At 42.2% G+C, this 27738-nt stretch overlaps 1 protein-coding gene across 2 annotated transcripts in view; it reads right to left on the bottom strand.

Moving 5' to 3' along the window:
• LOC118360231 (phosphatidylinositol 3,4,5-trisphosphate-dependent Rac exchanger 1 protein-like) overlaps positions 1-26766 on the bottom strand; it is a 135144-nt gene extending 108378 nt beyond the window's left edge. For both annotated transcript variants that reach the window (XR_008083278.1, XM_052482564.1), the window contains exons 1-2: positions 26147-26766; positions 172-237 (exon numbers count right to left, since the gene is read on the bottom strand). Coding sequence is in view for 1 of the 2 variants with exons in the window: in XM_052482564.1 (XP_052338524.1) it covers positions 172-237; positions 26147-26284 (204 nt within the window). In the remaining variant the exon portion in view is untranslated. The remainder of the gene's footprint in view (positions 1-171; positions 238-26146) is intronic.
• Between the last annotated feature and the right edge of the window lie 972 nt (positions 26767-27738).

Consider the following 27738-nt stretch of genomic DNA (forward strand, 5'->3'; position numbering starts at 1 on the left):
TACTCACCCAAGGTCAGTATCTTATAAAGCATGTCAATGTTTACTGTTATCAAAGCGTTACAGTGCCACAATACACTTTTCTCTGTGCAGAAGAGATTACAAGGCGATTATGGCCCAAACATCTACAGGATAATCCTAACGGTTTAAAAAAAAGGCAAAGGTCATATTTACCTTGACATGCTCAGGTGACAGACACTGTTCCTCCTCTGCAGTTTGTCGGATTCTGTGCAAAAAGGCCTGCATGGGTAGTAGAGGAAATACAAAGATGCTGGTTCAAGTCCGGTCTTACTGTCATAGGTTTGTTTACAGCAATAGGCTGTAAGTTTACTTTAGTTTTAAGGTTACGGTTGGGGGTGAATATCCTGGTCTCACGCAGACACACACAGTGCAAGAATGAAGACCCAAATGTGCTACACCCTTGTTTACCTTTGCCTCAGTACCTTACAGGTATCGGGGAATCTGTATGAATGTAACTACTGTATACTGTAGGTCTTTGCTACAGAAGCCATTCAAACCAACGTATGTGGGAAACTGTCTCCCTGGAGAAATGTTGAGCCGCCACTCAAATTCTGACAAGAGAAAAGAAAAAGAGATGTGGGAAAGCGTGCCTCCTCAGTCTCTCTCTCTCCCTTTCCCTGTCCCGTCTCCTCTCGGTTTGTCTGACTCGAAACTTCTACTCATAGCTTGACAACGTAGGAGCGGTGTCTGGATATTTTTTTTTTTTAGCAGCACTTACAATAACTGAGATTGTTAATGACAACTAATGAAACCTAAAGAGAAAGTCTGAAGATGGGGAAATAACACCAACGTGGAAACAGATTTCTCAACTGCCTTTTGCAATGTTGACCCAAACTTCTTGTGGGGTTTGGTGGCACTGTTTTACACCTTCCCATTCCTAGCCAGAGAGAGCAGGGCAGGGTCGTTCCACCTCAAACTGAACAAGAAAAAGAATTGACACCCACCAGTAAAGATTTTTCTGAAATCGTTTGTTGTTAGAAACAGTTATTAGCATTCCTGACAATGAGTATTTAGTATCAGTTGTCAGGGTCTGACAAGTAGTATGGAGCTGTGGCTCGGCATATTGCTTCTTCATCCTACGTCACCTATTCCCAGTAAACATTTTTTTCCCCTGTTCAGAGGAATTAGTCATTGAAGTTCATGTTCTATCCTACATCCTGATATTACCAGATTCTGACCACTTGATGGTGCCGTTTTTGCTATTAGGAGATTACATTTTTTTTAAAGATACCCCACCAGCTCAAAGTTAAAAGGGAGAGTTCACCCAAATAACAACATTATATATTGGTTTCCTTACCCTGTAAGCAGGCTATTGACTAGGTTCGACAGCAGTCACTGTTTCAAATGCTAACTTTAACATTTGTGGCACAAATCCAATGCAAGTTAATGGTACCTATATTAGCATTTTCACACTTCATTTAAAAATCATCCTAAAGTATTTAAACATGTATCGTGTAACTCAATGGTGTTACTTATAGATAATCTGGCTACGAAGCGTGAAAATGCGTCAAGCATTGCGCTGTTTATGACTTCCAGCCTATCAACTCCCGAGATTAGGCTGGTGTAACCGATGTGAAATGGCTAGCTAGTTAGCGGGGTGCGCGCTAATAGCGTTTCAAAGGTCACTCGCTCAGACTTGGAGTAGTTTTTCCCCTTGCTCTGTAAGGGACGCGGCTTTTGTGGAGCGATGGGAAACACTGCTTCGAGGGTGGCTGTTGTCGATGTGTTCCTGGTTCAGAAGCTATACTGTTATACTGGCAACACTAAAGTGCCTAAAAGAACATTCAATAGTAAGGAGGTATATGAAATACAAATCGTAGAGAGAGAAATGGTGCTATAATAACTACAACCTAAAACTTCTTACCGGGGAATATTGAAGACTCAACATTAAAAAGGAACCACCAGCTTTCATTTGTTCTCATGTTCTGAGGAAGGAACTTAAACGTTGGCTTTCTTACATGGCACATATTGCACTTTCTTCTCCAAATCAGTGACTTTCAACGTGGCACTGTCACAGGATGCCACTTTTCCAACAAGTCAGTTCATCAAGTTTCTGCCCTGCTGGAGCTGCCCCGGTCAACTGTAAGTGCTGTTACTGTGAAGTGGAAATATCTAGGAGCAGCAACGGCTCAGCTGCGAAGTGGTAGGCCACACAAGCTCACCGAACAACAGAGTGCTGAAGCACGTAACAATTCTGTCCTTGGTTGCAACACTCACTACCGAGTTCCGAACTGCCTCTGGAAACAACATCTATCTGCACAAGAACTGTTTGCCGGGAGCTTCATGAAATGGATTTCCAACAGCCGCACACAAGCCTAAGATCACTACGCGCAACGGGTTCCCTGGAGTGATGAATCACACTTCACCATCTGGCAGTCCGATGGACAAATCTGCGTTTGGTGGATGCCAGGAGAAAAAGAAACGCACACCTATTAAGACGAGGTGCTGGCTAGCGGAGTAGAAACTTGAAAATAAAAGAGAGCCGCACACTCTTGGAGCTCAGATGCAAAAATGTAATACTAACGTTTCAACAGCCAAGCTGTCTTCATCAGGGTATAATCACAAACACTGCGCGTCAGATAACCAAAAAAGAACATGCTTTTTTGGCTATTCAACACCCTAAAATTGCCACTTTCTATACTTTGCCGAAATTACACAAGAATGTTACTCAACCTCCAGGGCGCCCTATTGTAGCGGGCATTGATGCAGTAACGGCCCCTCTATGTACTTTTGTTAACTTTTTTTATTAGACCACTCGCAGAACAGCTACCCTCCTTTGTAAAGGACACCAGCAGTATGATCTCTATCATTGAATCTCTTGATCCTCTCCCTGAGAATACCTTGTTAGTTACTTTTGATGTTGAAGCTATGGAACATTTTCTTCTGCAACGTGACCCTAATGAACTACCTTCCAGTGCATGCATTGTAACATTGGCTGAAATAGTACTCACGCATAATTATTTCATGTTTCTAAATTATTTCTTTATTCAGACTATAGGGACTGCTATGAGATCCCCATGGCTCCTAACTATGATAATTTGTATGTGGGTTACATGGAGAAACAGTCTATTTTCAATCCTCTCAAAAATGTTTTCTTGCCTCACATCATTATTTGGAAACGGTATATTGATGATATTTTTGTTCTATGGAGGGGTGATGCAAAACAGCTCCAGGCGTTCCATGCTTTTCTTAACTCCTGTTCTGAGCATCTGAGATTTACTATGCAATCTGATACACGTCTAATCAGTTTTCTTGATCTTCTGATCTTGTGTGAAGATAATGTTCTATACACTGATCTTTACAGGAAACCTACTGATCGTAGTAGTTTGTTGAGGGCTGATAGTTTGCCCTACAGCAAATTCTGTCGAATCAAAAGAATTAGCAAAAAACAGTCCGATTTCGACAGAAATATGGCTGAGACGCAAAGAAAGTTCAAGGAGAGGTGCTACAAGAATGATCAGATTAATATTGCCATTGAGAAAATTCAAAACAAAACGAGACATGACCTTTTTCAAGGTCAGTCTCGCAAAAAGACGCATTCTTGCGTTCTAACTCCCCGCTATTCAAAGTGCTCTGAACAAATTAAGGGAATTGTTCACAAACATTGGCACATCCTAAAATCCGATGATAGTCTCGGTAATGTGTTTTCGGACCTTCCCTTGGTCGTATTCTCACGGGGCAGAAATCTCAGAGATTTTACCACCCCAAGATATTCCTGAACAACGTCTATTTGCGCCCCTACTGGATGGAAATTACAAATGTAATGGCTGTGCTCAATGCAATGGCACTTATAAATGTAGATCCTTCAAACACCCACAAACAGGGAAATCGATCCCAATAAAAGGTGTTATTACATGCTCCACTAAGGCAGTTATTTATCTTATTGTCCTTGTCCTTGTGGTAAAAATGATGTAGGTAAAACAAAGCGCGAATTAAAAGTACGAATCTCAGAGCATCGTAACACCATTAGGTGTAAAAACGTTACTTATCCAGTTGCGGTCCACATCTTGGAGGCAGGCCACTCGATTTCGTCTCTGCGTTATCTTGGCATCGAATATGTCACCCTCCCTAGGAGAGGGGGTGACCTTGATAATTTATTGTTAAAACGAGAGGCTGCCTGGATCTTTAATTTAAAGACCCTTGCGCCCTTCGGTCTCAACGTTGGCTTCAGATCAAAGTCTTTCTTGTGATTATTGTGACCTTGCCATTGTAATTGTGTGTAAACTTGTATAGTCAAATTAATCTATGTTTGTATGCTGTTCTTTGTATGACATTTTAATATTTGATTATTAACCAATGATATTAGGCCACTCCTGGCCATGATTACAGACACCTGTGTCTTTTGACACTATATAAACAAGTCATCCCGCAGTGTTTGATTATACCCTGATGAAGACAGCTTGGCTGTCGAAACGTTGGTATTACATTTTTGCATCGGAGCTCCAAGAGTGTGCGACTCCCTTTTATTTTTCAAGTTTCTACTCCGCTAGCCAGCACCTCGTCTTAATAGGTGTGCGTTTCTTTTTCTTCTAGATCATGCCAGGAGAACGCTACCTGTCCCAATGCACAGTGCAACTGTAAAGTTTGGTGGAGGAGGAATAATGGTCTGGGGCTGTTTTTTTATGGTTCGGACAAGGACCCTTAGTTCCAGTGAAGGGAAATCGTAACGCTACAGCATACAATTAAGGTTAAGATGGCGCCGGAGCAGAAGGCAGATGTTTTACGTGCCCTCAACCAATTGTGTTATTTTGTTTGTTTATTACTTGTTTTTTTACTCATTTTGTAAATAATGTTTTGCTGCTGTTGTCTCTTATGACCGAAAATAACTTCTAGACATCAGGACTGCGACCAGCAGAATCCTTTTTCTTCCTTCACGACTCTGACAAGCCCGAGGCGGAGGATATACAGCTCCCTCGGGAACAGGCCCAGACCCCCATGATCTGCGTGAAGAGGAGGCAGAGAAAAAGGCCGGAGAGCGGGCTGCCTTCTGAGAATTCGAAGGCGATCGAATAAACCCCCAACTCCCTCAATTCTGCTAGCAAACGTGGAATCTTTGGGCAAAAAAAATAATAAAATATATATATTTTTTTTAAATCGACAAGTTACCGGGAAGATTAAACAACGGGACAATAAAAACTAACATCTTATGCTTCACGGAGTCGTGGCTGAACGACGACAATATCAACATACACCTGGCTGGATTTACGATGTACCGGCAGGATAGAACAGCGGCGCCTGGTAAGACAAGGAGCGGAGGATTATGTATTTTTGTTAATAGCAGCTGGTGCATGATATCTAAGGTAGTCTAGAGCTATTGCTCGCCTGAGGTTGAGTATATTATAAGCTGTAGACCACACTACCTACCGAGAGAGTTCTCATCAGTATTCTTCATAGCTGTTTACATACCACCTCAGTCAGGAGGTTGGCACTAAGATCGCCTTGAATGAGCTGTATCCACCATAAGCAAACAAGAAAACGCTCAACCAGAGGGGACGCTCTTAGTTGCTGGGGACTTTAATGTAGGGAACCTTCTATCAGCATATTAAATGTGCAACCAGAGGGAAAAGAACTCTGGATCGCCTATACTCCACACGCATACAAACCTCTCCCTCACACTCCATTTTGCAAATCTGACCATACTTCAATCCTCCTGATTCTAGCTTACAAGCTAAAATTAAAGCAGGACGCATCCGTTACTAGATCAATAAAAAAAAGTGGTCAGATGAAGCAGATGCTAAGCTACAGGACTGTTTTGCTATCACAGACTGCAATATGTTCCGGGATTCCTCCAAAGGCATTGAGGAGTACACCACATCTGTCATTAGCTTCATCAATAAGTGCTTTGATCACATCATCCCCACAGTGACCATATGTACATACCCCAACCAGAAGCCATGGTTTACAGGCAACATCCGCACTGAGCTAAAGGCTAGAGCTGCCGCTTTCAAGGAGTGGGACTCTAACCCGGAAGCTTATAAGAAATCCCGCTATGCCCTTCGACGAACTATCAAACAGGCAAAGCCTCGATAAAGGACGAAGATAGAGTCGTACTACACCGGCTGACGCTCGTCGGATGTGGCAAGGCTTGCAAACCATTACAGACTACAAAGGGAAGCACAGCCGAGAGCTGCCCAGTGACACGAGCCTACCAGACGAACTAGACTACTTTATGCTCGCTTCGAGGCAAATAACACTGACACATACATGAGACCACCAGCTGTACCAGAAGACTGTGCGATCACGCTCTCCGCAGCTAACATGAGTAAGACCTTTAATCAAATCAACATTCACAAGGCCGCAGGGCCAGACGGATTACCAGGACGTGTACTGTGAGCAACTGGCAAGTGTCTTCACTGACATTTTCAACCTCTCCGAGTTTGTAATCTCTACATGTTTCAAGCAGACCACCAGAGTCCCTGTGCCCAAGAATACTAAGGTAACCTGCCTAAATGACTACCGACCCAAAGCACTCACGTCTGTAGCCATGAATTGCTTTGAAAGGCTGGTCACGGTTCAGATCAACACCATCATCCCAGTAACCCTAGACCCACTCCAATTTGCATACTGCCCAAACAGATCCACAGATGATGCAATCTCTATTGCACTCCACACTGTCCTTTTCCACCTGGAAAACTTTGTGGCAACAGTTTGGGGAAGGCCCTTTCCTGTTTCAGCATGACAATGCCTCCTTGCTCAAAGCGAGGTCTATACATAAATTATTTGTCGAGATCTGTGTGGAAGAACTTGACTGGCCTGCACAGAGCCCTGACCTCAACTCCATTGAACATGTTTGGGATGAATTGGAATGCCGACTGAAAGCCAGGCCTAATCACCCAACATCAGTGCCCGACCTCGCTAATGCTCGTGGCTGAATGGAAGCAAGTCCCCACAGCAATGTTCCAACATCTAGTGGAAAGCCTTGCCAGGAGAGTGGAGGCTGCTGTAGCAGCAAAGGGGAGGACCAACTCCATATTAATGTCCATGATTTTGTAATGAGATGTTCGATGAGGTGTCCACATACTTTTGGGCACAGTGTATATTTACTGGTTATTATATGAACCCTATGAATTAAAACGAGCCAAATTGGGTGCAATCAATTAGCTTAATTTCTCAGAAGTCAAATTATATATTTCAACAAAATCATTTTGCAGGAATGATAACTTCTGTTTCTAACGACAGGAACGATTTCAGAACAAATCGGAGATGGTGGGTGTCACGGCTTGCTGAAATGACATGGAACGACGCACACAAACACATCATCCTTTAATGAATGACCGACACTCATCACACATCAGCATTATTATTTTTTTTTTTAAATACAATGGAATGGGAGAGCAGGGCAGGTGAAAGCATGAGTGTCTTTGGTAACACCTTATTTGTGCTCTTCATAGTTCGTACAACTGCACTGTGGATGGTCTCGCTCCTAAACATCTAAATGTGCCACACAGATGTGGAAGAAAGAGGTGGTACAAATGTGCGACGCCACAAGCAACAAAGGGGTCCTTTCAGTGTCTGCAGTATGCCCCATCACCCAGGCTGTATTGGCTATCGGCAGTGTTGCATTACTAAACGACTAGACTTTTTTTATTGGAAGAGAAGAAGACGAGAAGTTTGTCAATATCCAAGCGCTGCCACCAGCATCACTGAGCAGGGGTAATAAAGGGCAGATCAGATAACACTCTGGCTTGTCAGAATTAAAAGAAAACAATCTGTGGGGGGGCAAATGGGACAGTAGTACACAGAGATGTGAGGAGAGTCAGTGTCCCACTGAAAAAAAGCAGACAAAGCAATGTGGATAGAGTAGGCAGGCCAGATTCACGCTGACAGAAAATGCTCCAGTGAACACATTTCTTCAAAGTTACAAATAGTAAACAGGGTTGGTGTCAAATACATTTCCTCCCCTCAGTCAACTAAATTGAATTGACCCCAACCATGATCGCAAGAGACCCGTCACTGTATACAGTAAGTCATCCGCTGTGCTCGTATAGGATGGCTCAAAATAGCATGCAGACTCAATTTAGTTGGGTCGTCAATGCATCATGTGCTAATAACAGCACGTCAAATAGTACTCTGGCAGGGCCACAAAGTTCCTTTTGGAGATCCTCATTCAGGTGATTAATGGTCTGCTGCTGTACGGTGGAAGAGTTGTTGAATGGAGCAGAGCAGCAATATTGCACACCAGGGTCTGTAGCCAGCAGGACTATTTTTATGTATTTATTTTTTATTTCACCTTTATTTAACCAGGTAGGCAAGTTGAGAACAAGTTCTCATTTACAATTGCGACCTGGCCAAGATAAAGCAAAGCAGTTTGACACAAACGACACAGTTACACATGGAGTAAAACAAACATACAGTCAATAATACAGTATATACAAGTCTATATACGATGTGAGCAAATGAGCTGAGATAAGAGAGGTAAAGGCAAAAAAAAGGCCATGGTGGCAAAGTAAATACAATATAGCAAGTAAAACACTGGAATGGTAGATTTGCAGTGGAAGAATGTGCAAAGTAGAAATAAAAATACTATGGGGTTTTAAGGTTGAATTTGCTCATATGGAACTCCCAAAGGAGATCCGCTCCAACCTGCTTGTTCTCTAGCCTCGCTTGCCAGACAAATGAACGCCAAACATTCATGTACGAATGTACAAACTTGGTGTCAGTAAGAGAAATACTGTGAATCATAGCTACAACACTGAATGCCTGATAAGATCAACCTCCGATCAAATGTCCTATCCTGGTCATTCTCATGAAACCATTAAAACACCATGGCAGTAATGATTTTAAATATAAAACATTTAGTAAAATAACATCATAATAAAAGATAGTGTTCTCTACCTTGCACAAAGAGTCATTTCAAATCAAATCTAAGTTTATTTGTCACATGTTCCGAATACAACAGGTGCAGACCTTGCTATTGTTAGCAAAACATCTTAAGTTTCCTCATCCTTCGCAACACCATTCTCACTTACCGCTGCAATTTAAGGCCAGTTGCGGTAGAGCGAACTTCTGTTTCGGTAATGAGAATTTAATCATACAGACTATATTTTTAAATATAATGAACTATTAAAGTTAAATATTATTTACTAACTGTTGATATTTTGCTTTATGTCTTTATGTTTAATTGCAGATAGTCAGCTAGTGATAAAAATAAAGCTTTAGCGAAGGCTGACAAAATTCAGAGAAAAGGTTTACACCAAACCAGAACTGCTGGAAGAGTCCAGAAGGAAGGACAGAGAGAAGTCAAATACAGTCATTACCCTACAGTGTTATGAAGTCTACACATGCACAGAACAGAAACAGAAGAAAGAAAACTATCACAATTGAGGTCAAAGTTGCGAGACACAGAAGAGAAGCTGCTAGAGAGGACCAAAGAGATAGTCAATCTAAAGAAGAGTTGAGATGATGGCCAAGAGGAAGCAGGTAATTGTCAACATGAAAGGCAGAGGTCCAGAAGAAAACGACAAAGAGGTCATCAGAGAACATTACCCAATAACAGCCAGAGAAGACTAATGTGCAACTTGGCCGCTTCCTTCATCAAGATGAAGTCTCCACTGTAATAACTGGGAAATCCGAAGAAATTCAGAGAAAGGACCAGATATTCCGTAAGAGAGCCTTAAAATGGACACTATGGCAAATCTTCATAGAACATTTATGTCTGAGAATCCAAGGCACAACCTTTCCAAGGCTCAATTCTTTACATTTAAGCCATTTTGGATTGGCCAGCGAAGAGTCACAGGAGAAAACTGGCTTGAAGAGAAAGAAGCTGACCAGCTTGGGGTCATAGAGACATAATCCCCAAGGGACACTGTACAGTCCAGTGTGTGTAGTGACGATGACATGTGCTGTTCTAATGTGTTTTTATTTGTTCTCTGTTTTTAGCCTGTGTTATTTACTTTTGAAGCACTGCAAAATTAAATTGATTGAACTTGAATCCACGATTGTGCCAATAGTCTAATTTATTTTCTACATTAAATGTTGTTAAAAACATGTCTTAGTATACCTATTATCATTATCGAAATCAACCTCATTTCCAAAACCTGTATTATTATGGCAACAGTGGTTCATTTTCTGTTAATTTAATGAAAGGAAAAATAGTAGTTATTTTAAATGCAGGCTTGCCACATATTTTTCAAAATTCCGTCAGGTTTCAATCTAATATAAAAAATATTAGGTTGTAGATTGCGGAAGGTGTTGCGGTAATAAGAATGTCAAAATCAAATCCATTTTTAAAACTTAAAAACATTATTTTAGAGTTTCAAGCAACTGTGCATGACTGTTAATAATCACACACACAAAAAAATGAAAATGTATTAGCTTTCCTAATAGTCTTGATCTTTTCAGACCATTGGGGTAATGAGCTTTTTAAGGACATGTTTTGGAAAATATGTTCAAAAAAAGGTTTGAATTTTCAGTAAATGTTTTTACATTAATGCTCAAACACTTCAGACCTAGTTATTAATGCTTAAAAATTATATTTGTTGATGCAAGTCTTTTTAAAGATTTCATGTTTGAAATCTTTGAAACCAAAATTTCATGTTTGAAATCTTTGAAACCAAAATTTCATAAGAATCACCCATCTGCTAGCAACATGTTATACAGTACGGAGGAGTATCGCTTGTGGTAATTGAGTCTTCAACCATGTCTGCATTGCCTCGAGTGGAGCTTGGTTTCCAGTGTGTGTTCTGGACAAGGACAATACTTGATTGATTGTTTGAGAGCCAAAGAGACTTGCACTCTCTGTCACTGTTGAGTCAATAACACACTCAGCACGCAACCACCCCTTCCCACCTGAGTAATTTTATTTTTTTGCAGACTAGCTTGTACAAGCCCAGTTGCAAAGGATTGACTGCGGTTTGTCTTTTCTTTGTTGGTGCTTCTGTGATGCTCAAAAAGGAAGTGAAAACAGAGCAGTCAGATTTGACAAAAAGCCACAGATATTTCTGTATAAGTCTGAAAAAAAGTTGATTATTTCAAGTTAGATACGCAGTGACTGGCTTGCGACACAAAAGTAGCAAGGAGGATGTCCCGTGACAGGAAGTGAAGCTTTGTGAAGAGGAAGTGTGCATGTCCAATCATGCAATACATGAACAGAATTTGTGGTTTTGCACAAAGTCACTGCAAGGAGCCAAGATAGAGCTTCAGAGTGTACAGTATTGTGCTGTAGTAAAAATGTATATAGTTCTTATACCACAGCATTGTTGAATACTTGTTTCTGATTGACTAGAAGGGCATTCTAGAATAGACATTAAAACCAGATAACCGGACAGTTGGAATATATATATATTTTTTTCAAATCAGGACAACTTGCAATCATGATGCAAAAACCACGTACGGTCTGCATGTGTAGTTGCGACAAAGTTACAGAAAGATAAACCATCAACCACACAAACTGAAATTGTATACATTGTAAACGCAGGTCCCAATGAGGGAAAAAACCTAGCTAGCTAGCATTGATTGGATTTTGCAGGTATCTTTTGGGAGCATCTGATGACTTAACGTGGTGAGTGATGAACATGAATTTCTCCTGTCCCCTCCGACTTTAAGCTGTCAAATCCTCCCACTTTTGTAATTTGACCAGCTGTTTTTTTTTAAACCTTCATTTAACTAGGCAAGTCAGTTAAGAACAAATTCTTATTTACAATGACGGCCAACCAAAAGGCCTCCTGCGGGGACGGGGGGCTGGAATACAAATAAATTCTATAAGAATATAGGACAAAATACACATCACAACAAGAGAGACAACACTACATAAAAAGAGACCTAAGACAACTACATAGCAAGGCAGCAACACATGACAACAACATGGTAGCAACACAACATGGTAGCAGCACAACATGGCAGCAGCACAGGGTACAAACATTACACAAAGCAGCCACAACTGTCAGTAAGTGTCCATGAGTCTTTGAATATTTTTTAATTTGGTTGGCAGGTTTGCTAGCAACAAACTACTTAGCTAGCTTCTAGCCTAGTGTTTGATATGCAATCTCCTCTTAATTAACAGTCAGTGTTGACGAGTGTCCTGACGAGAAGGCACACCTTTCTAGCTATGCCAGGCAAAATCGGGCATTATCAGCTCAGTGACATGGATGAATCCAAATGAACTTCAATAGAAAAACAGCTACATTGCAGTTATTCTGGCTGCAGAGGTATTGCCTTTGTAGCCATAGCTTGTTGGCTAGCTAGCAGCAAGCAAGGGATAAGAACGTTCCCAGCAAACGAAAAATAAAGCACGAACGACTGGGTCACGTCCATAAATATTGAACTTTTTTTATTTTACCTCTATTTAACCAGGTAAGCTAGTTGAGAACAAGTTCTCATTTGCAACTGCGACCTGGCCAAGATAAAGCATAGCAGTTCGACACATACAACAACACAGAGTTACACATGGAATGAACAAAACATACAGTCAATAATACAGTAGAAGAAAACAAAGTCTATATACAGTGAGTGCAAATAAGGTCAAATAAGGGAGTTATTGGGCAATAAATAGGCCATGGTGGCAAAGTAATTACAATATGGCAATTAAACACTGGAATGGTAGATGTGCAAAAGATGGATGTGCAAGTAGAGATACTGTGGTGCAAAAGGAGCAAAATACATAAATACAGTATGGGAATGAGGTAGATAGATGGGCTGTATAAAGATGGGCTATGAACAGGTGCAGTGATCTGTGAGCTTTTTTTTTACCAGTGAATGTGTGCTTTCATATGGTTCTTTGCAACTGTGGTATAGTGGGATAAACACCTGTGTTCTGTACATGACCTTGGAAAATTGCACTCCTCAAAAGGGACCTGGCCGTGGTGTCATCCAAGGTTATGTACATAATGGTACCGTTTATCACTTATATATTGGAGACTTGAAAGATGGGAAATGATCATAGCATTAGAATTGCAGTATTGTGACATTTACACATATTCCCAAAAGTCGTAGGCCAACAGATAAGATGAATTCAACACAGGCCAAATACAATTCTTGATTGGTTAGGGAGTGCAACAAATCCTCAGATGCAACCATAAGGGCCATAAGGCTAATGACTGTGCCCTTATTTCCACTTCCCCGTGCTGTCAGGTCATAGATAAAGATGGAGACCATTGGAAGCTAGTAGCACCACAAACTAGCCAACTCCCAACCATCACCACAGCTGGAGAGATAGCATTTCTCTGCCACAAACTGCTGGTGGCGCTCTCAGTCAAACCCAGGGAGTGCATGGTCCAGTCTCATATGACTTGCAGCCAAAAGGGTCATGTGAGTTGGTCCCCGAGTTTGCCATTTGCTGTGACTTAGCAAATTCAAGGAAAGGCCAGACATACAGGTGTTCACGAGCAGATGCACATATGCTGGCATCGGATTCCGCGTTCACTCATCTGGAGAGTGATAAGAGGGTGAAAAGGCCTGCTGCCTCCAACGTCTGCCCATTGACATCTACAAGAGATTTAAGAACAAACTGTGCACTCCTTTCCAGAAGATGTTTTTGGAATCTTACGAAAATAGTCTCCTGCCCCCTTCTTTGACAGCTCTGATCACTCCGCTCCTACAACCTGAAAAGATGCATACCAAACGTGATCCCTATCAGGCTATTTCACTTTTTAATTCTGACACTAAGGTTCTTTGGAAAGCATTTGTGAGGAGGTTGGAGGATTTTCATCCGGATGTGGTGGGTTGAGACCAAAGTGGCTTTATTCAAAGTCGTCAAGGAATTCATAATGTTAGGAGAATGCTAAAAGTTCTGCTTCCACCCTAAATTGGGTCGTCAGACACTGCGATCCTGTCGTTGGACACAGAGAAGGCCTTGGACAGGGTTGAGTAACCCTACCTCTTTGAAGTGTTAACCCATTTTGGTTGTGGTGAGAGCTTTTGTAAATGGATAATGACACTAAATACAAATCACAATGCAGAGATCCTTACTACTAATACGGTATCTTAACCTTTCGACATCTTCAGGGGTTCTAGGAAGGGCTGCCCTCTTTCTCCTCTCCTGTTTATCCTAGCCATTGAGCCTCTAGCCAAAGATGCTAGGTCCCACCCCTATATTTCAGGTATCAGAATAGATCCGATGGAACATTGAATTGCCCTCTATGCAGACAATGTAATTTTGTTTCTTACAGACTTGTGCAATTCCATATCCGCACCTTATCAAAGAGTTTGGGGTGTTCTCAGGATACAAAATAAATTATGCAAAATCCTCAATTATGATGCTAAAGGAGGAGGAAAGATGTAGACTTACGCCTCTGACTTATTTATTTTTTTATGCTACGGAATGCTTTACATATCTCGGAATTCATAATGTGCCAGAGATTGACTGCATAGTCTCAACTAACTATGCACCTGTCGTAGATTTAATAACTCAATCGATACATGGTCATCTTTACCTACTGTACATCTTTAATTGGCCGGATTAACATTGTGAAAATGAATGTCCTCCCAAAACTGTTGTATTTATTTCAGAACGTTCTCTTGCCACCGCCACCATCCCCTCTTTACAAGGCTTAAAAAAAGACATTCACTATATTTATCTGGAATAACAGACATCCCAGAGTTCACTTGTCCTTATTGTACCTACCGTATGACAGAGGGGAGCTCCATTTGCCTAATATCTAGTGGTACTACTGGGCAGCTCAGCTTCGCACTGCTATGTACTATTTTACCTCAGAGTCTCTCACCTACGTGGATGGAGATTGAAGACATTTCAGTTGTAGCCAAATTACCCCTTAACCTCTACATTTATTCAGCTGATATCAAGACACTAGAAAAAAATTATACGATCAACGTTTGGTATGAGGTGCGGAAGTTCTTTGGTGAAATGCATTCTTTGTCAGGTTTTAGTCCTATCTGGGGAAACCACAGTTTCACTCCTGGGAGAACTGATCCAGGTTGGGCCAGCAAGGGTTTAAGAAAAGCTCAAGACCTGTATAAAGAAGGTATTTATATGTCATCTGAAGAAATATGACGTTCCTAGAAAACATTTATTTTATATTTATAGCTAAGGAGCTTCCTCACGCAGCTGCCCATAACCAAAATCTAACAGAACCCCTTCTGTCCACATTAGAAAATACGATCTCAACCCATTGTAATGGTAAGGGTAGAATTTCAGCTCTATACAATATGCTAGAGTCTGGCTCAAACGAATCCTCTGCCAACAAACTGAACTCTTGGAAGGAAGTTATTCGGGAGGACATAGTACATATACTACTCCACACTCCAAAAATAAGGCTCAGAATGTGAATACTCTGCAAAACTATTGGTTTATGCAAACATATGTAACCCCTGCTAAGTTAAGTATGTTTAATAGCACAATTACAGATATATACTACAAGCACAATCATTCTAAATGGGACTCTGTTTCATTGTCTGTGGGACTGCGTGAAAATTCAAGATTTTTGGAAGAAGGTATTATCACATATTATATCACAAATAGTATCAGTAAAATTGCCTCTCTATCCCAAAGTGTTCATCCTGGGGTTGTACCCAATTCAATCCTCATCTAAAGAACCAAGTGCAAACACTTATAGATATGGGGTGGCAGGTAGCCTAGTGGTTAGAGCATTGGACTAGTAACCAGAAGGTTTCAAGATTGAATCCTCAAGCTGACAAGGTAAAAATATGTTGTTTCTCTCACCGAACAAGGCAGTTAACTCACTGTTCCCAGGCCGTCATTGAAAGTAAGAATTTGTTCTTAAAAAGGTTTAAAAAATTGCTGCATGTAGGCAAAACGCTTGATAGCTCTTGCCTGTGAAAGGGTGAACACTTCTAGTATTGCCCAATGGCTTAGGGAAATGTATTGCCCAATGGCTTAGGGAAATGTATTGCCCAATGGCTTAGGGAAATGTATTGCCCAATGGCTTAGGGAAATGTATTGCCCAATGGCTTAGGGAAATGTATTGCCCAATGACTTAGGGAAATGTATTGCCCAATGGCTTAGGGAAATGTATTGCCCAATGACTTAGGGAAATGTATTGCCCAATGACTTAGGGAAATGTATTGCCCAATGACTTAGGGAAATGTATTGCCCAATGGCTTAGGGAAATGTGTTGCCCAATGGCTTAAGGAAATGTCATCTTGCCTAACTATGGAAAAGATAACATATACGGTTAAGGGTAAAACAAGACACTTTTGAAAAGGTTTGGGGGGCCATTTTTGGATTTTGTTGAGCAGAGTGATGTGGGTGAAATAGTGGCTAATGAACATAACTCTGGGTAGTGTACTATGCTTATGCTTTGTGTGCATGTGGGGCGGTTGTGAGAGATATCCAGTTGGCTTGTGGCACTGTGTTTCATCTGAAATATATCCCAAATATGTTCTATCCTATTGGATCAGACCACTGTAAAATGTTATTTTGGTCGTTGTATGCTTCTGTAACATTTGTCTTAGGATGTTTCACAATTTATTTATTTTTAGTTGCTGTTCATTTGTGGTTTTTGCAGTTGTTGTTTTTTTCATGTAATATTTCTGCTTATATATACACACGCACACACACACACACACACACACACACACACACACACACACCTCGTTAAAAAAGGGATTGTACATTGTTGTTGACACTATGAAAATGTTAACCTGATTCAGTTAAAGATGCACTATGTAGAAATTGCTGCGCCATTTCCTGGTTGCTAAAATTCTAATTGTTTGCCTGAGGTCAGTGTGACAAAACAAGCAACTATAGTGTAGAGAATCTTTGTACCATCTAAACCACCGGTTTGAAGCAGTGTACAAAAACAAAAGTAAGATGCAAAAACAAACTTAAGAACGGGAAGCCTATAGATAGCGCACATAGAACCAATCTACCGCTCCTTAGACTTGCTTTCAATGAGAATGACAGATCTATAACTAACATTTCTATGTGAATTTTGCCAGCTCGCCCAGAAATGTAGATATTGCAGTTTCAACAGGATTAATCAGGGCATTCATGGGATAATGAGGGTTGGTGATCATTCGAGAGTAGTTTTATCCCAGCACCTTGACCTGGAGCCCTCTACTTCACCACCTTATGATTGAAACAGGGGAAGGGTTGAAGAGGGGCACTTCTTGGCTGATTTGTCTCAAAAGGATGTTCTATTTCGGTTCTATTCTGGCGTTGGACTCAACTGAACATGACCCCTTTGTCCGTGTATTGACATTTCTTGCAAAACTCGAGAGCTGCACACAGTCACATTGACACAGTGAACCTCTCCAAAAGATCAACAGTGAAACATCACGGCGTCTGACTGGATTTGTCAAAAGCTCTTAAGTCCTACTGTTAAGTCACCGTCATTCGTCTACCCACGTCCTCTCTCCACTGCACCAGCAGTGATGTTTGCATTTACACCAAGGAGACCAAAAAAGGGAAAGCCTTTTTCAGTCCTTTACTCAGAACAGTAGCAGGGATATGCAGAAAAAAATGATGTGAAGCTAAAAGGAGAAGTGGGGTAATAAAAAAAGAACAAAAGGAAATATTTAGATATTTCTATATGATCAACCGATAAATAATATAGACCTACATGCAACAGTAGGTATTGGTTGCGCTTTTCAAAATGATTTTACATGGAGGGCTAATTCACATGTCTAAATACTTAGAACCACAAGACTAATAAATAACCACATTTATAAGAAGTCACAAAAGGGGCCGCTCAGCCGTTGTGGATACGGGCCCAGGCCTGAAGGGGAAAAGCAGAAGTCACAAAAGGGGCCGCTCAGCCATTGAGGGTAATTTTTTTTTTAACAAATATATATATATATATATTTTTTTTTTTTAAAGCCTAACAGCACAAGAGAGGGGATGGATAAGGGCAGGGGAAAAGGGTGGCAGGTACTTTTGCAGTGAATTGTATCGACACTGAAGTGCTCCATGGTCTCGCTCGTTCCTCCACTATTAAGCAAAGGAAATGGCAGTCATTTTGTGACTGTAGTAGAAGTGCACCAGTGCTTATATTAGTGCTATGATGAAAAAGCAAATCGACCATTGGTTTCCTGGCATTACATCTGGGTATGAATTACGAACATGGGCAAAGTGAAACAACTATGCGCATCACATGGTTCTCTTCGCTATGAGTGAAAGAGTGTGTAGGTTCACATCAAACTGCTCTGCACGTTCTCAACTATACAACCCAATCAGAACAGTAATTGGGGTGCAACAAGCACCAGCTCAAGAGGTACAAGGTCAGTCAGTTGTGCAACTTAGTCAGACCCCTATTTCACCCTCTGGTAGGTTCATTGTACGCTAGTATGGCAGAAGAGAGCAAGTGAGTAATTTGAATCTACAAGAACATTGAGATACTGTAGACCGCCATATGGGACTCCCAATCACAGCCGGAAGTGATTCAGCCTGGATCCGAACCAGGGACTGTAGTGACACCTCTTGCACTGAGATGCAGTGACTTAGGAGCGCCACTTGGGAGCCCGAAAGCCTGGTCTGAAGTTGAGGGCAACAGGACACTCCAACATGCTCTTTGTTTATCGAGATAAGAGGCAGGACTGTTTGCGACATCTGCTCATTCGTGTTAATAATCCATTTGTGGATTGAAAGGGAATCATAGAGGCTGTGACATTGAGAGTTTCAGACGGAGCACATCCTTCCTTTACGTCGGACAAAAGAATGACTGCGGGTGTGAAATGCATGGGAAACATATGGACGGAAACCACAATTGGCTACATTGCCTCTTTCAAAATATAAGCCTTGCACTTCTCATAGTTGAATTAGGGGCCAAACATCATGTCAGGCAACAGGATTGGAAGTATCTACTGGGCAAGAGAAAGGAATATACAGTATCTCATAAGAAACCTGTATTGCTCATATTTCTAAATACATGCTACCAAACCCATCCCATCCGGAGAGGGCCATGATTCGTAATGGGGTGGAAGTCTCCCACAGTAGTGTAGCAGGTCTTATATAACCAAGCACAGGGGTGGAGGTCGAGGGGGAAGAGACTGGTACAAAAATTGAGTGTTTTCCTGTTTGCGCACCAGCAATAGCTGCATCAGCACTCAGAAGCTATAGCCTACGACGAGCACCAGGCCAGCTCAGTCACAAGAGACCCTGGTTAGGGTTGCAAAGGGTTGGAAACTTTACGGTAAATTTCCAGAATTTTTCCATGGGAAGTTAAGCTCTGGAATTTGGGGAATTTTGCTTAAATTCATCAAAAAAAGTTAGCTTATAACAGTGAACCTTTATTTGTGGGATAAAAGGCAATTCTAGGTCTTGTGGCATATTTTGGTTAAACTATCCACAATTCAATGGAATTGCAACCCTCTGCATACACAGTACAGTCCACTCTTCCATCGCATGTACAGCTGATTCTCAAGATCTTGCACACTAATGACATGCAATTGAGCCCACACTATTACACTGTGTGAGCCAAGGACTACATGCTTTCTGGTAGGTTTTGATTACAATACTGGGTGGGGGAATATATTTTATATGACGTACATGATTTGGGGGATGAGGTAGGTATGGGATGAGGTAGGTAGATTGGTTGGACTATTTACAGATGGACTATGTACAGCTGCAGCGATCGGTTAGCTGCTCAGATAGCTGATGTTTAAAGTTAGTGAGGGAAATGTAAGTCTCCAGCTTCAGCGATTTTTGCAATTCGTTCCAGTCACTGGCAGCAGAGAACTGGAATGAAAGGCAGCCAAAGGAGGTGTTGGCTTTGGGGATGACCAGTGAGATGCATCTTACAAACAAGTTGTTTAATCTAACTGCTTAACTAAATCTGTACATGGAATTGTATTGGTTTTATTTTCATACATTTTTGTCTTTACAGGAAAGTGCCACATGCACTATCTGATGTGTGGAGACATTTCACTGTAGCTAATGTAGAAGGAAAAGCTGTGTACATTTGCAAATAATGTGCCTAATCATGTAAAGAATGCAACAAAGATGCAGAATCATCTGGCCAAGTGCATAAAGTTCCCTCAGCGCTCACAACAAGAAACCTCTGACAAAAGTCCCTCTACTTCTATTCGAGGTGAAAATGATGAATCAGACAGCTCATGGTTCTCCTGGAATCAGTAGTTGTCTTGACTCAAATGGAGGAAAGTAGTCAGAGAAATGCTGATGAATGTCTTACTCTGAATGTCTTACTTGTGTATGCAACTGGTTCACCTCTGATGCTCACAGGAAATGTGTATTGGAAGAGATTACTAAATGTTCTTCACCCAGCATACACCCATCCAACCAAACATGCTTTATCTACTCATCTGCTAGATGCAGAGTTCAGAGGTCAAGTAAAGGTCAAGCAAATCAGAGAAAGCAGACTGTATTGCAATCATCTCTGATTGGGGGGTTGAATACTTAACTACATCATCTCCACCCCTAAACCAGTATTTTAAAAAGAGCACAGACACACCAGTCTCTACATTGCAGATGAGCTGAAGGCAGTCATCAATGACCTTGGGCCACAGAAGGTATTTGCACTGGTGAGAGACAATGCTGCGAACATGAGCTTGGTCAAAAGTGGAGGAGTCCTACCTACCCTCACGTCACACCCATTGGCTGTGCTGCTCATGCTTTGAATCTGCTCGTCAAGAACATCATGGCACTGAAAACAATGGATACACTCTACAAAAGAGCCAAGGAAATGGTTAGGTATGTGAAGGGTAATCAAGTCATAGCAGCAACCTACCTCACCAAGCAAAGTGAGAAGAATAAGAGCACCACATTGAAGCTGCCCAGCAACACCCATTGGAGTGGTGTTATTATGTTTGACAGTCTCATGGAGGGGAAGGAGTCTCTCAAATAAATGGCCATATGACAGTCTGGTGATATGGACAGCCCCATCAAGAGGATCCTCCTGGATGATGTATTTTGGGAGAGAGTGGTAAGCAGCCTGAAGCCTATAGCAGTAGCCATTGCACAGACTGAAGGAGACAATGCCATCCTGTCTGATGATCAGACTCTGCTTGCAGATGTAAGAGAAGAAATCCGTACTGCCCTGCCTACTTCACTGTTGTCCTAAGCAGAGGACACTGCAGTTCTGAAACACATCAAAAAGCGTGAAGACTTCTGCCTGACGCCCATACATGTTGGACCCCAAGTATGCTGGCAAGAGCATCCTGTCTAGTGTAGAGATCAACAAAGCCTATGGTGTCATCACTACCGTGTCTCACCCCCTTTGCCTGGATGAGGGCAAGGTTCTTGGCAATCTGACAAAGTACACTTCCAAGCAAGAGCTTTGGAATGGAGATGCAATATGGCAGTCGTGCCAACATATCTTAGCAGCCACCTGGTGGACCTGAGGCTCAAATTAAACTTTATTTGTCACATGCGCCGAATACAACAAGTGTAGACTTTACCGTGAAATACTTACTTGCCTTTAACCAACAGTGCAGTTCAAGACGAGTTAAGAAAATATTTACCAAGTAGACTAAATTAAATAGTAATAAAAATGAACACAATAAGAATAACGAGGCTATATACAGGGGGCACCAGTACCGAGTCAGTGTGCGGGGATACAGATTAGTTGATGTTATTTGTACATGTAGGTGGGGGTGTCTGGATTCTCTGATAATTTTATGGGCTTTCCTCAGACACCGCCTATTATATAGGTCCTGGATGGCAGGAAGCATGGCCCCAGAGATGTACTGGGCCATTCGCACTTGAAACTCTCGACCCGCTCCACTACAGCCCCGTTGATGTGAATGGAGGCCTGTTCGGCCCGCTTTTCCTGTAGTCCACGATCAGCTCCTTTGTCTTGCTCACATTGAGGGAGAGGTTGTTGTCCTGGCACCATACTGCCAGTTCTTTGACCTCCTCCCTATAGGCCGTCTCATTGTTGTCGGTGATCAGGCTTACCACTGTCGTATCGTCAGCAAACTTAATGATGGTGTTGGAGTCATGTTTGGCTACGCAGTTGTTGGTGAACTGTGAATACAGGAGGGGACTAATCACACACCCTGAGGGGCCCCAGTGTTAAGAATCAGAGTGGAAGATGTACTGTTGCCTACTCTTACCACCTGGGAGCAGCCTGTCAGGAAGTCCAGGAGCCAGTTGCAGAGGGAGGTGTTTAGTCCCAGAGTTCTTAGCTTAATGATGAGCTTCATGGGCACTATGGTGTTGAACACTGAGCTGTAGTCAATGAACAGCATTCTCACATAGGTGTTCCTTTTGTCCAGGTGAGGAAGGCAGTGTGGAGTACGATTGAGATTGCGTCATCTGTGGATCTGTTGGGGTGGTATACGAATTGGAGTGGGTCTTGGGTGTCCGGGAGGATGCTGTTGATGTGAGCCATGACCAGCCTTTCATAGCACTTCATGGTTACCAACGTAAGTTCCACGGGGCGGTAATCATTTAGACAGGTTACCTTCGCTCCCTTGGGCACAGGGACTATGGTGGTCTGCTTGAAACATGTAGGGATTACAGACTCGGTCAGGGAGAGGTTGAAAATGCCAGTGAAGACACTTGACAGTTGGCCCGCGCATGCTTTGAGTAAGCGTCCTGGTAATCCGTCTCGTTCCCTTCTATCTTCCAAATCCCACCAACCAAAGCTTTAGTTTCTAGACTATCATTTTACAGATGCATGATGAAAACGTTTTTGGGAGATGCGATGGATCATTCAATATCCCCTTTTTTGTTGTTCAGTGAAATCATCCCATGTGAAGAGTCAACTCATTGAATGAAAGTTTAAATCATACCTTATATATATATATATATATATATTCTACTAGAAGGATTTAATCATTTGCAATTAGGTCTACTTATGATAAGGTAAAAGGTTTGTCTCCATATGATGAGTTTAATATATCCAATGCATAAAACATTACATTTAAATGGTATTAATATTAATTTGCATTTATTTCCGTTAATTCCCATTGAAAGTTTCCACCTCTGAATATTCCCCAAAATATGCAACCCTAGGCACAAGCATTTCACTACACACGCAATAACATCTGCTAAACATGTGTATGCGACCAATAAGATTTGATTTGTATCAATAACACGGCCAATCACTACACTTGTTAGGTTCTCTACACAACCTTTTCAATTCACTCCACTCCCCCCACCAGTAGAGATGAAACATTTGAGTGTATCGCAGATACAAGCAACATGGCATGAAATGGCACCCCTCCTGTCTCAGCCTCCAGTATTTATGCTGCAGTAGTTTGAGTCGGGGGACTATGGTCAGTCTGTTACATCTGGAGTATTTCTCCTGTCTTAACCAGTGTCCTGTGTGAATTTAAGTATGCTCTCTCTAATTCTCTCTCTCTCTCTCTCTCTCTGAGGACCTGAGCTCTAGGACCATGCCTCAGGACTACCTGGCCTGATGACTCCTTGCTGTCCCCAGTCCACCTGGCCGTGCTGCTGCTCCAGTTTCAACTGTTCTGCCTGCGGCTATGGAACCCTGACCTGTTCACCTGACGTGCTACCTGTCCCAGACCTGCTGTTTTAAACTCTCTAGAGACAGCAGGAGTGGTAGAGATACTCTCAATGATTCACTATGAAAAGCCAACTGACATTTAATCCTGAGGTGCTGACTTGTTGCACCCTCGACAACTACTGTGATTATTATTATTTGACCATGCTGGTCATCTATGAATATTTGAACATCTTGGCAATGTTCTGTTATAATCTCCACCCGGAACAGCCAGAAGAGGACTGGCCACACCCTCATAGCCTGGTTCCTCTCTAGGTTTCTTCCTAGGTTCTGGATTTTCTAGGGAGTTTTTCCTAGCCACCGTGCTTCTACAACTGCATTGCTTGCTGTTTGGGGTTTTAGGCTGGGTTTCTGTACAGCACTTTGATATATCAGCTGATGTAAGAAGGGCTATATAAATAAATTTGATTTAAAATTGAATAAATAAATGAAGAAATCCCCTTTTTGTAGCCTGCCCACAGCGGGGGGTAAAATTATCCTCATAATCTTACCCTCTCCCCCACAATCCTCCTCTCTCGGCCGTGCACATCGCCAACAGTCATATTTTGGTCTCGTGCCTTTCTCTCGCTCACTTCTGCTTTAAGGGCTGTAAAGTTCACAGCTCATTGAGAGGCTCACAGCGGAAGCTGTCTCGCTACGGGGAGGCTAGTCGGTCTCGCCTCAGCTCCGTCAAAAAGGTGCCACAGACAGGAAGACTGGATGAGAGACTTCCTCTCAAAGACAAGAGAGACCAGACACTGTTGTCTTGTCTGTAGGTCTGACGGGCTTGGTTCCATTTAAAACTACTGACAGTAGTCTCTCCATACATGACACTTTGTCTTGGGGTTGTTGGAAATCTTGTACGATGCTGTGCTTTCTAACATTATTGAAAAACCAAAATGAAAATATTACTCAATGGGTTCTACAACAATGCCAAGCTAAAACATTTTACTAATTGCAGCCATGCTGATTGGACCACTAATTTATCAAGATTCTGTGAAAAACAGAGGGTTCCATCATGACAGGCTATAGTGTCCAATCCATCCCATATTGCTACTAGTCTGTATGTGAGAACCCTGAACATTCAACAAGCTCTGGGTTAGTTGAATGTACAGCTTTTTTAGTACAGCTTGTCCTCTGAATCAGGTCCTTTTAATTGGCCCAGTAGTAAAGAAGCATGTCCAATTGGAGGAGAGAGTCTTTGTAATCATCTAATTTGGGTGTTCCCGACTTAGGTCGCTAAACGCTATTGAAATCGATTATAAATATAATTTTATGAGCACTTAGCTCTTTCAAGTCAGTTTGCTGTTGCTGCAACAATTATGTTCACCCCGACTCTTTAATGTGCGTTTGCATGAGTGGGGTTTTTGAGTGGAGCTTTTCTGAAGTGGATATGGGACGCGGTGGTTGGTATCATGTTGAGAGGTGACGTGACGCGGTGGAGATGACGGATTGTGGAGGCCATCTGGAAGTATTGATGTGTGTCCACTGTGACAGATCAGTTGGACAGGGAAGAGATAGCTGTAAGATCCGGAATGTTCCAATATGATACGGGCCTCAGATCTGCCGGTGATGTAAGACGTCGGGTAACTTGTACATCTCCACTCCATACTACAGCCCCTTCTATAGCTATTCACTAGATACGATTACATGCTAACATTTAGATTTATGTAGAGCAATCGGAAGTTATCTACACAGTATAGCTTCATAATATAGTGTATAATGGATAAAAGGTACAAACACTAAGTGATATATATATATATATATATATATGTGTGTGTGTGTGTGTGTGTGTGTCAAGCCATAGGATGCCACACTTCGAAGTTACTCAGGCCGACATAAGCCATTAGCAGCGTCACTGAGACCTGCTAAGAAGATGGCTTGTGGGAAGTGAATTAGCGCCCTGGCATGATATCATGGTCAGAATAGGATCAAAGCAGACACCCAACCACTGAATCTGAATCAGACAAGAGGGACCAGTCAGACAGTACCGTAGCCAATAAACAGACCAGAATCAGCAGAACAATGTCTCTAAATTGATGGGATACAATTACGCATCTTCTGATCAGATGGTATCTTGTAGGGCTGAGTGGTTAACCAAAAGTTGGTGATTTGTCCACACAACTGATGTCAGTTCAATTATTCGAATTCCATGTTCTGGTGTTTTTCTTCCTGTGAGCTCAATGCACGCTGCAGTTTCTCTTGAAATAAAATCCTATCATGCATGAACTGTGCGATGCAGAAGGGAGTTGTTTCCAACTGGCAAATGTTCTACATAGTTCAGCGCAGAAAAGGTGATACCCGACTATAATGAGCATAATCACGGCTACTTGTCCAGCGTGTGTTTCTTTTATGGTTGCTATGTAAAATACAGAAAACAATGCGCGATCAAGAGGATACAGAGACCAGTTGCTTGGCGAGGTATTGATATCCACTAGAACAGTGATTTTTGTCAGACAGCATTAAGCGGCAGGTCTATGGAGATGAGGTGAAGTGACCGTTCCCCCCAAACGAAAACCTCATTAAATGCAGAAAAGCGCCGCTCTAAACAGAAGGGTGAAGCTACAAGTTTAAAACCAGACAGGATGTTGGATTGTGTTTTCGGTGCTACAAATAAACTAGTGATCCATGCTAGGACATTCAGCAGCTGTAGAAAGCCAGCCTTGCCTTCACTTTCTCGTAAAGGTGTTTGTTGCCATCACTTTGTGACATGATCCAACAGCTGAACAATGCAAATACCATGTTTGGCAAGCAGACTAACACAAACTCAGTTAATGCCAAAAGCGTGAACAGAAACTTACCGACTGAAGGAAAAGCAATACCCGAACGTAATCCCTCTCGGTGTTCAATATTTCATGTAAAACACAGAGCCTCAAGCGTTGCTCGCGGTCCGACTCTTTGGTGCTGTGGAGGACGCGGTTCTGTTGCCCCTCTTCCATGATTGATCTTTATCCAAAAAAAGCACGGGAAAACAAGTCTTTCAGTTATTCTTTATACTTGGGTCACTGCAAAAGTATCCCGAGTTAGTTGCAGTGTAGGTCCATTTTGCAACACCGTATTTTCAACCCCCAAACACGGATGCGCAATATGCTTTACATGAACTTAACCAAAAGTATTAAAACAAAAGCACACGTCTTGATGAACTTTTTTGTTGTTTCTTGAAAAGACTGAAGCCACAATAAATGACGAACGACTCCAGATCGATTTGATTGATCCGATTCCCGGACAAGAAAAGACAACTTCAGATAAGAATCTTACAGCTCATTAACTATCAGAGGAGAGCTAAAAACACAAGCTCTCAGGATGGTTAGTTGAGGAGACAACACACGATGCAATCAGTAACTAGTTCCGCAGAAGGCAGTCTGAAAAGTGCCTGTTGTCCTCTTCTCAGCTTCTGTTGGGACTAAGCGCAGTGCCAACGCTGGTGCAAGTGGTAGCTTTCAGAAGTGCCGCAGTGTAGGGACCGACCACCTGTAGGTGAAATTAGCATAACGAATGCATGTTCAATATCAAATCATTAATTCTGCACCTACAACATATGCTATACCCAATTCTTCTTTCAATAAGGCAGCCTAATTAATAATTTACTTTACTCATAAAGTGCCATGGTTTGTCCAGGCCTATTGAACAATTGAACAAGTCAAGGCTGCAAATGAAGTCGACAGTTTTAGGAATACAATGTAATATTATAGATGATTGTTGTTATTGAATTTATGAAGAGGTTCTGAGAGAACCAACGGTACCACCAACTGCCTCAAGTGTTAAAACGCTGCATGGTCAATCCAAGGTCTCCATTGGCCGTGCAGCGTTTAGGGAGATAACGGCCTCTGCAGAAGTCAGGCATTCATACGTCTTGCTCTTCGTGGAGCAGCACAGAGCGGTTGAACAGAGCTGTTGTGAGCACAGAGCGGTTGAACAGAGCTGTTGTCAGCACGGAGCGGTTGAACAGAGCTGTTGTCAGCACGGAGCGGTTGAACAGAGCTGTTGTCAGCACGGAGCGGTTGAACAGAGCTGTTGTCAGCACGGAGCGGTTGAACAGAGCTGTTGTCAGCACGGAGCGGTTGAACAGAGCTGTTGTCAGCGGGGTACAGTTGAACAGAGCTGTTGTCAGCACGGAGCGGTTGAACAGAGCTGTTGCCAGCACGGAGCGGTTGAACAGAGCTGATGTCAGCACGGAGCGGTTGAACAGAGCTGATGTCAGCACGGAGCGGTTGAACAGAGCTGTTGTCAGCACGGAGCGGTTGAACAGAGCTGTTGTCAGCACGGAGCGGTTGAACAGAGCTGTTGTCAGCACGGAGCGGTTGTACAGAGCTGTTGCCAGCACGGAGCGGTTGAACAGAGCTGATGTCAGCACGGAGCGGTTGAACAGAGCTGTTGTCAGCACGGAGCGGTT

The sequence above is a fragment of the Oncorhynchus keta genome, chromosome 27 (genome assembly GCF_023373465.1).
Source record: "Oncorhynchus keta strain PuntledgeMale-10-30-2019 chromosome 27, Oket_V2, whole genome shotgun sequence".
Taxonomy (NCBI): Eukaryota; Metazoa; Chordata; class Actinopteri; order Salmoniformes; family Salmonidae; genus Oncorhynchus; species Oncorhynchus keta.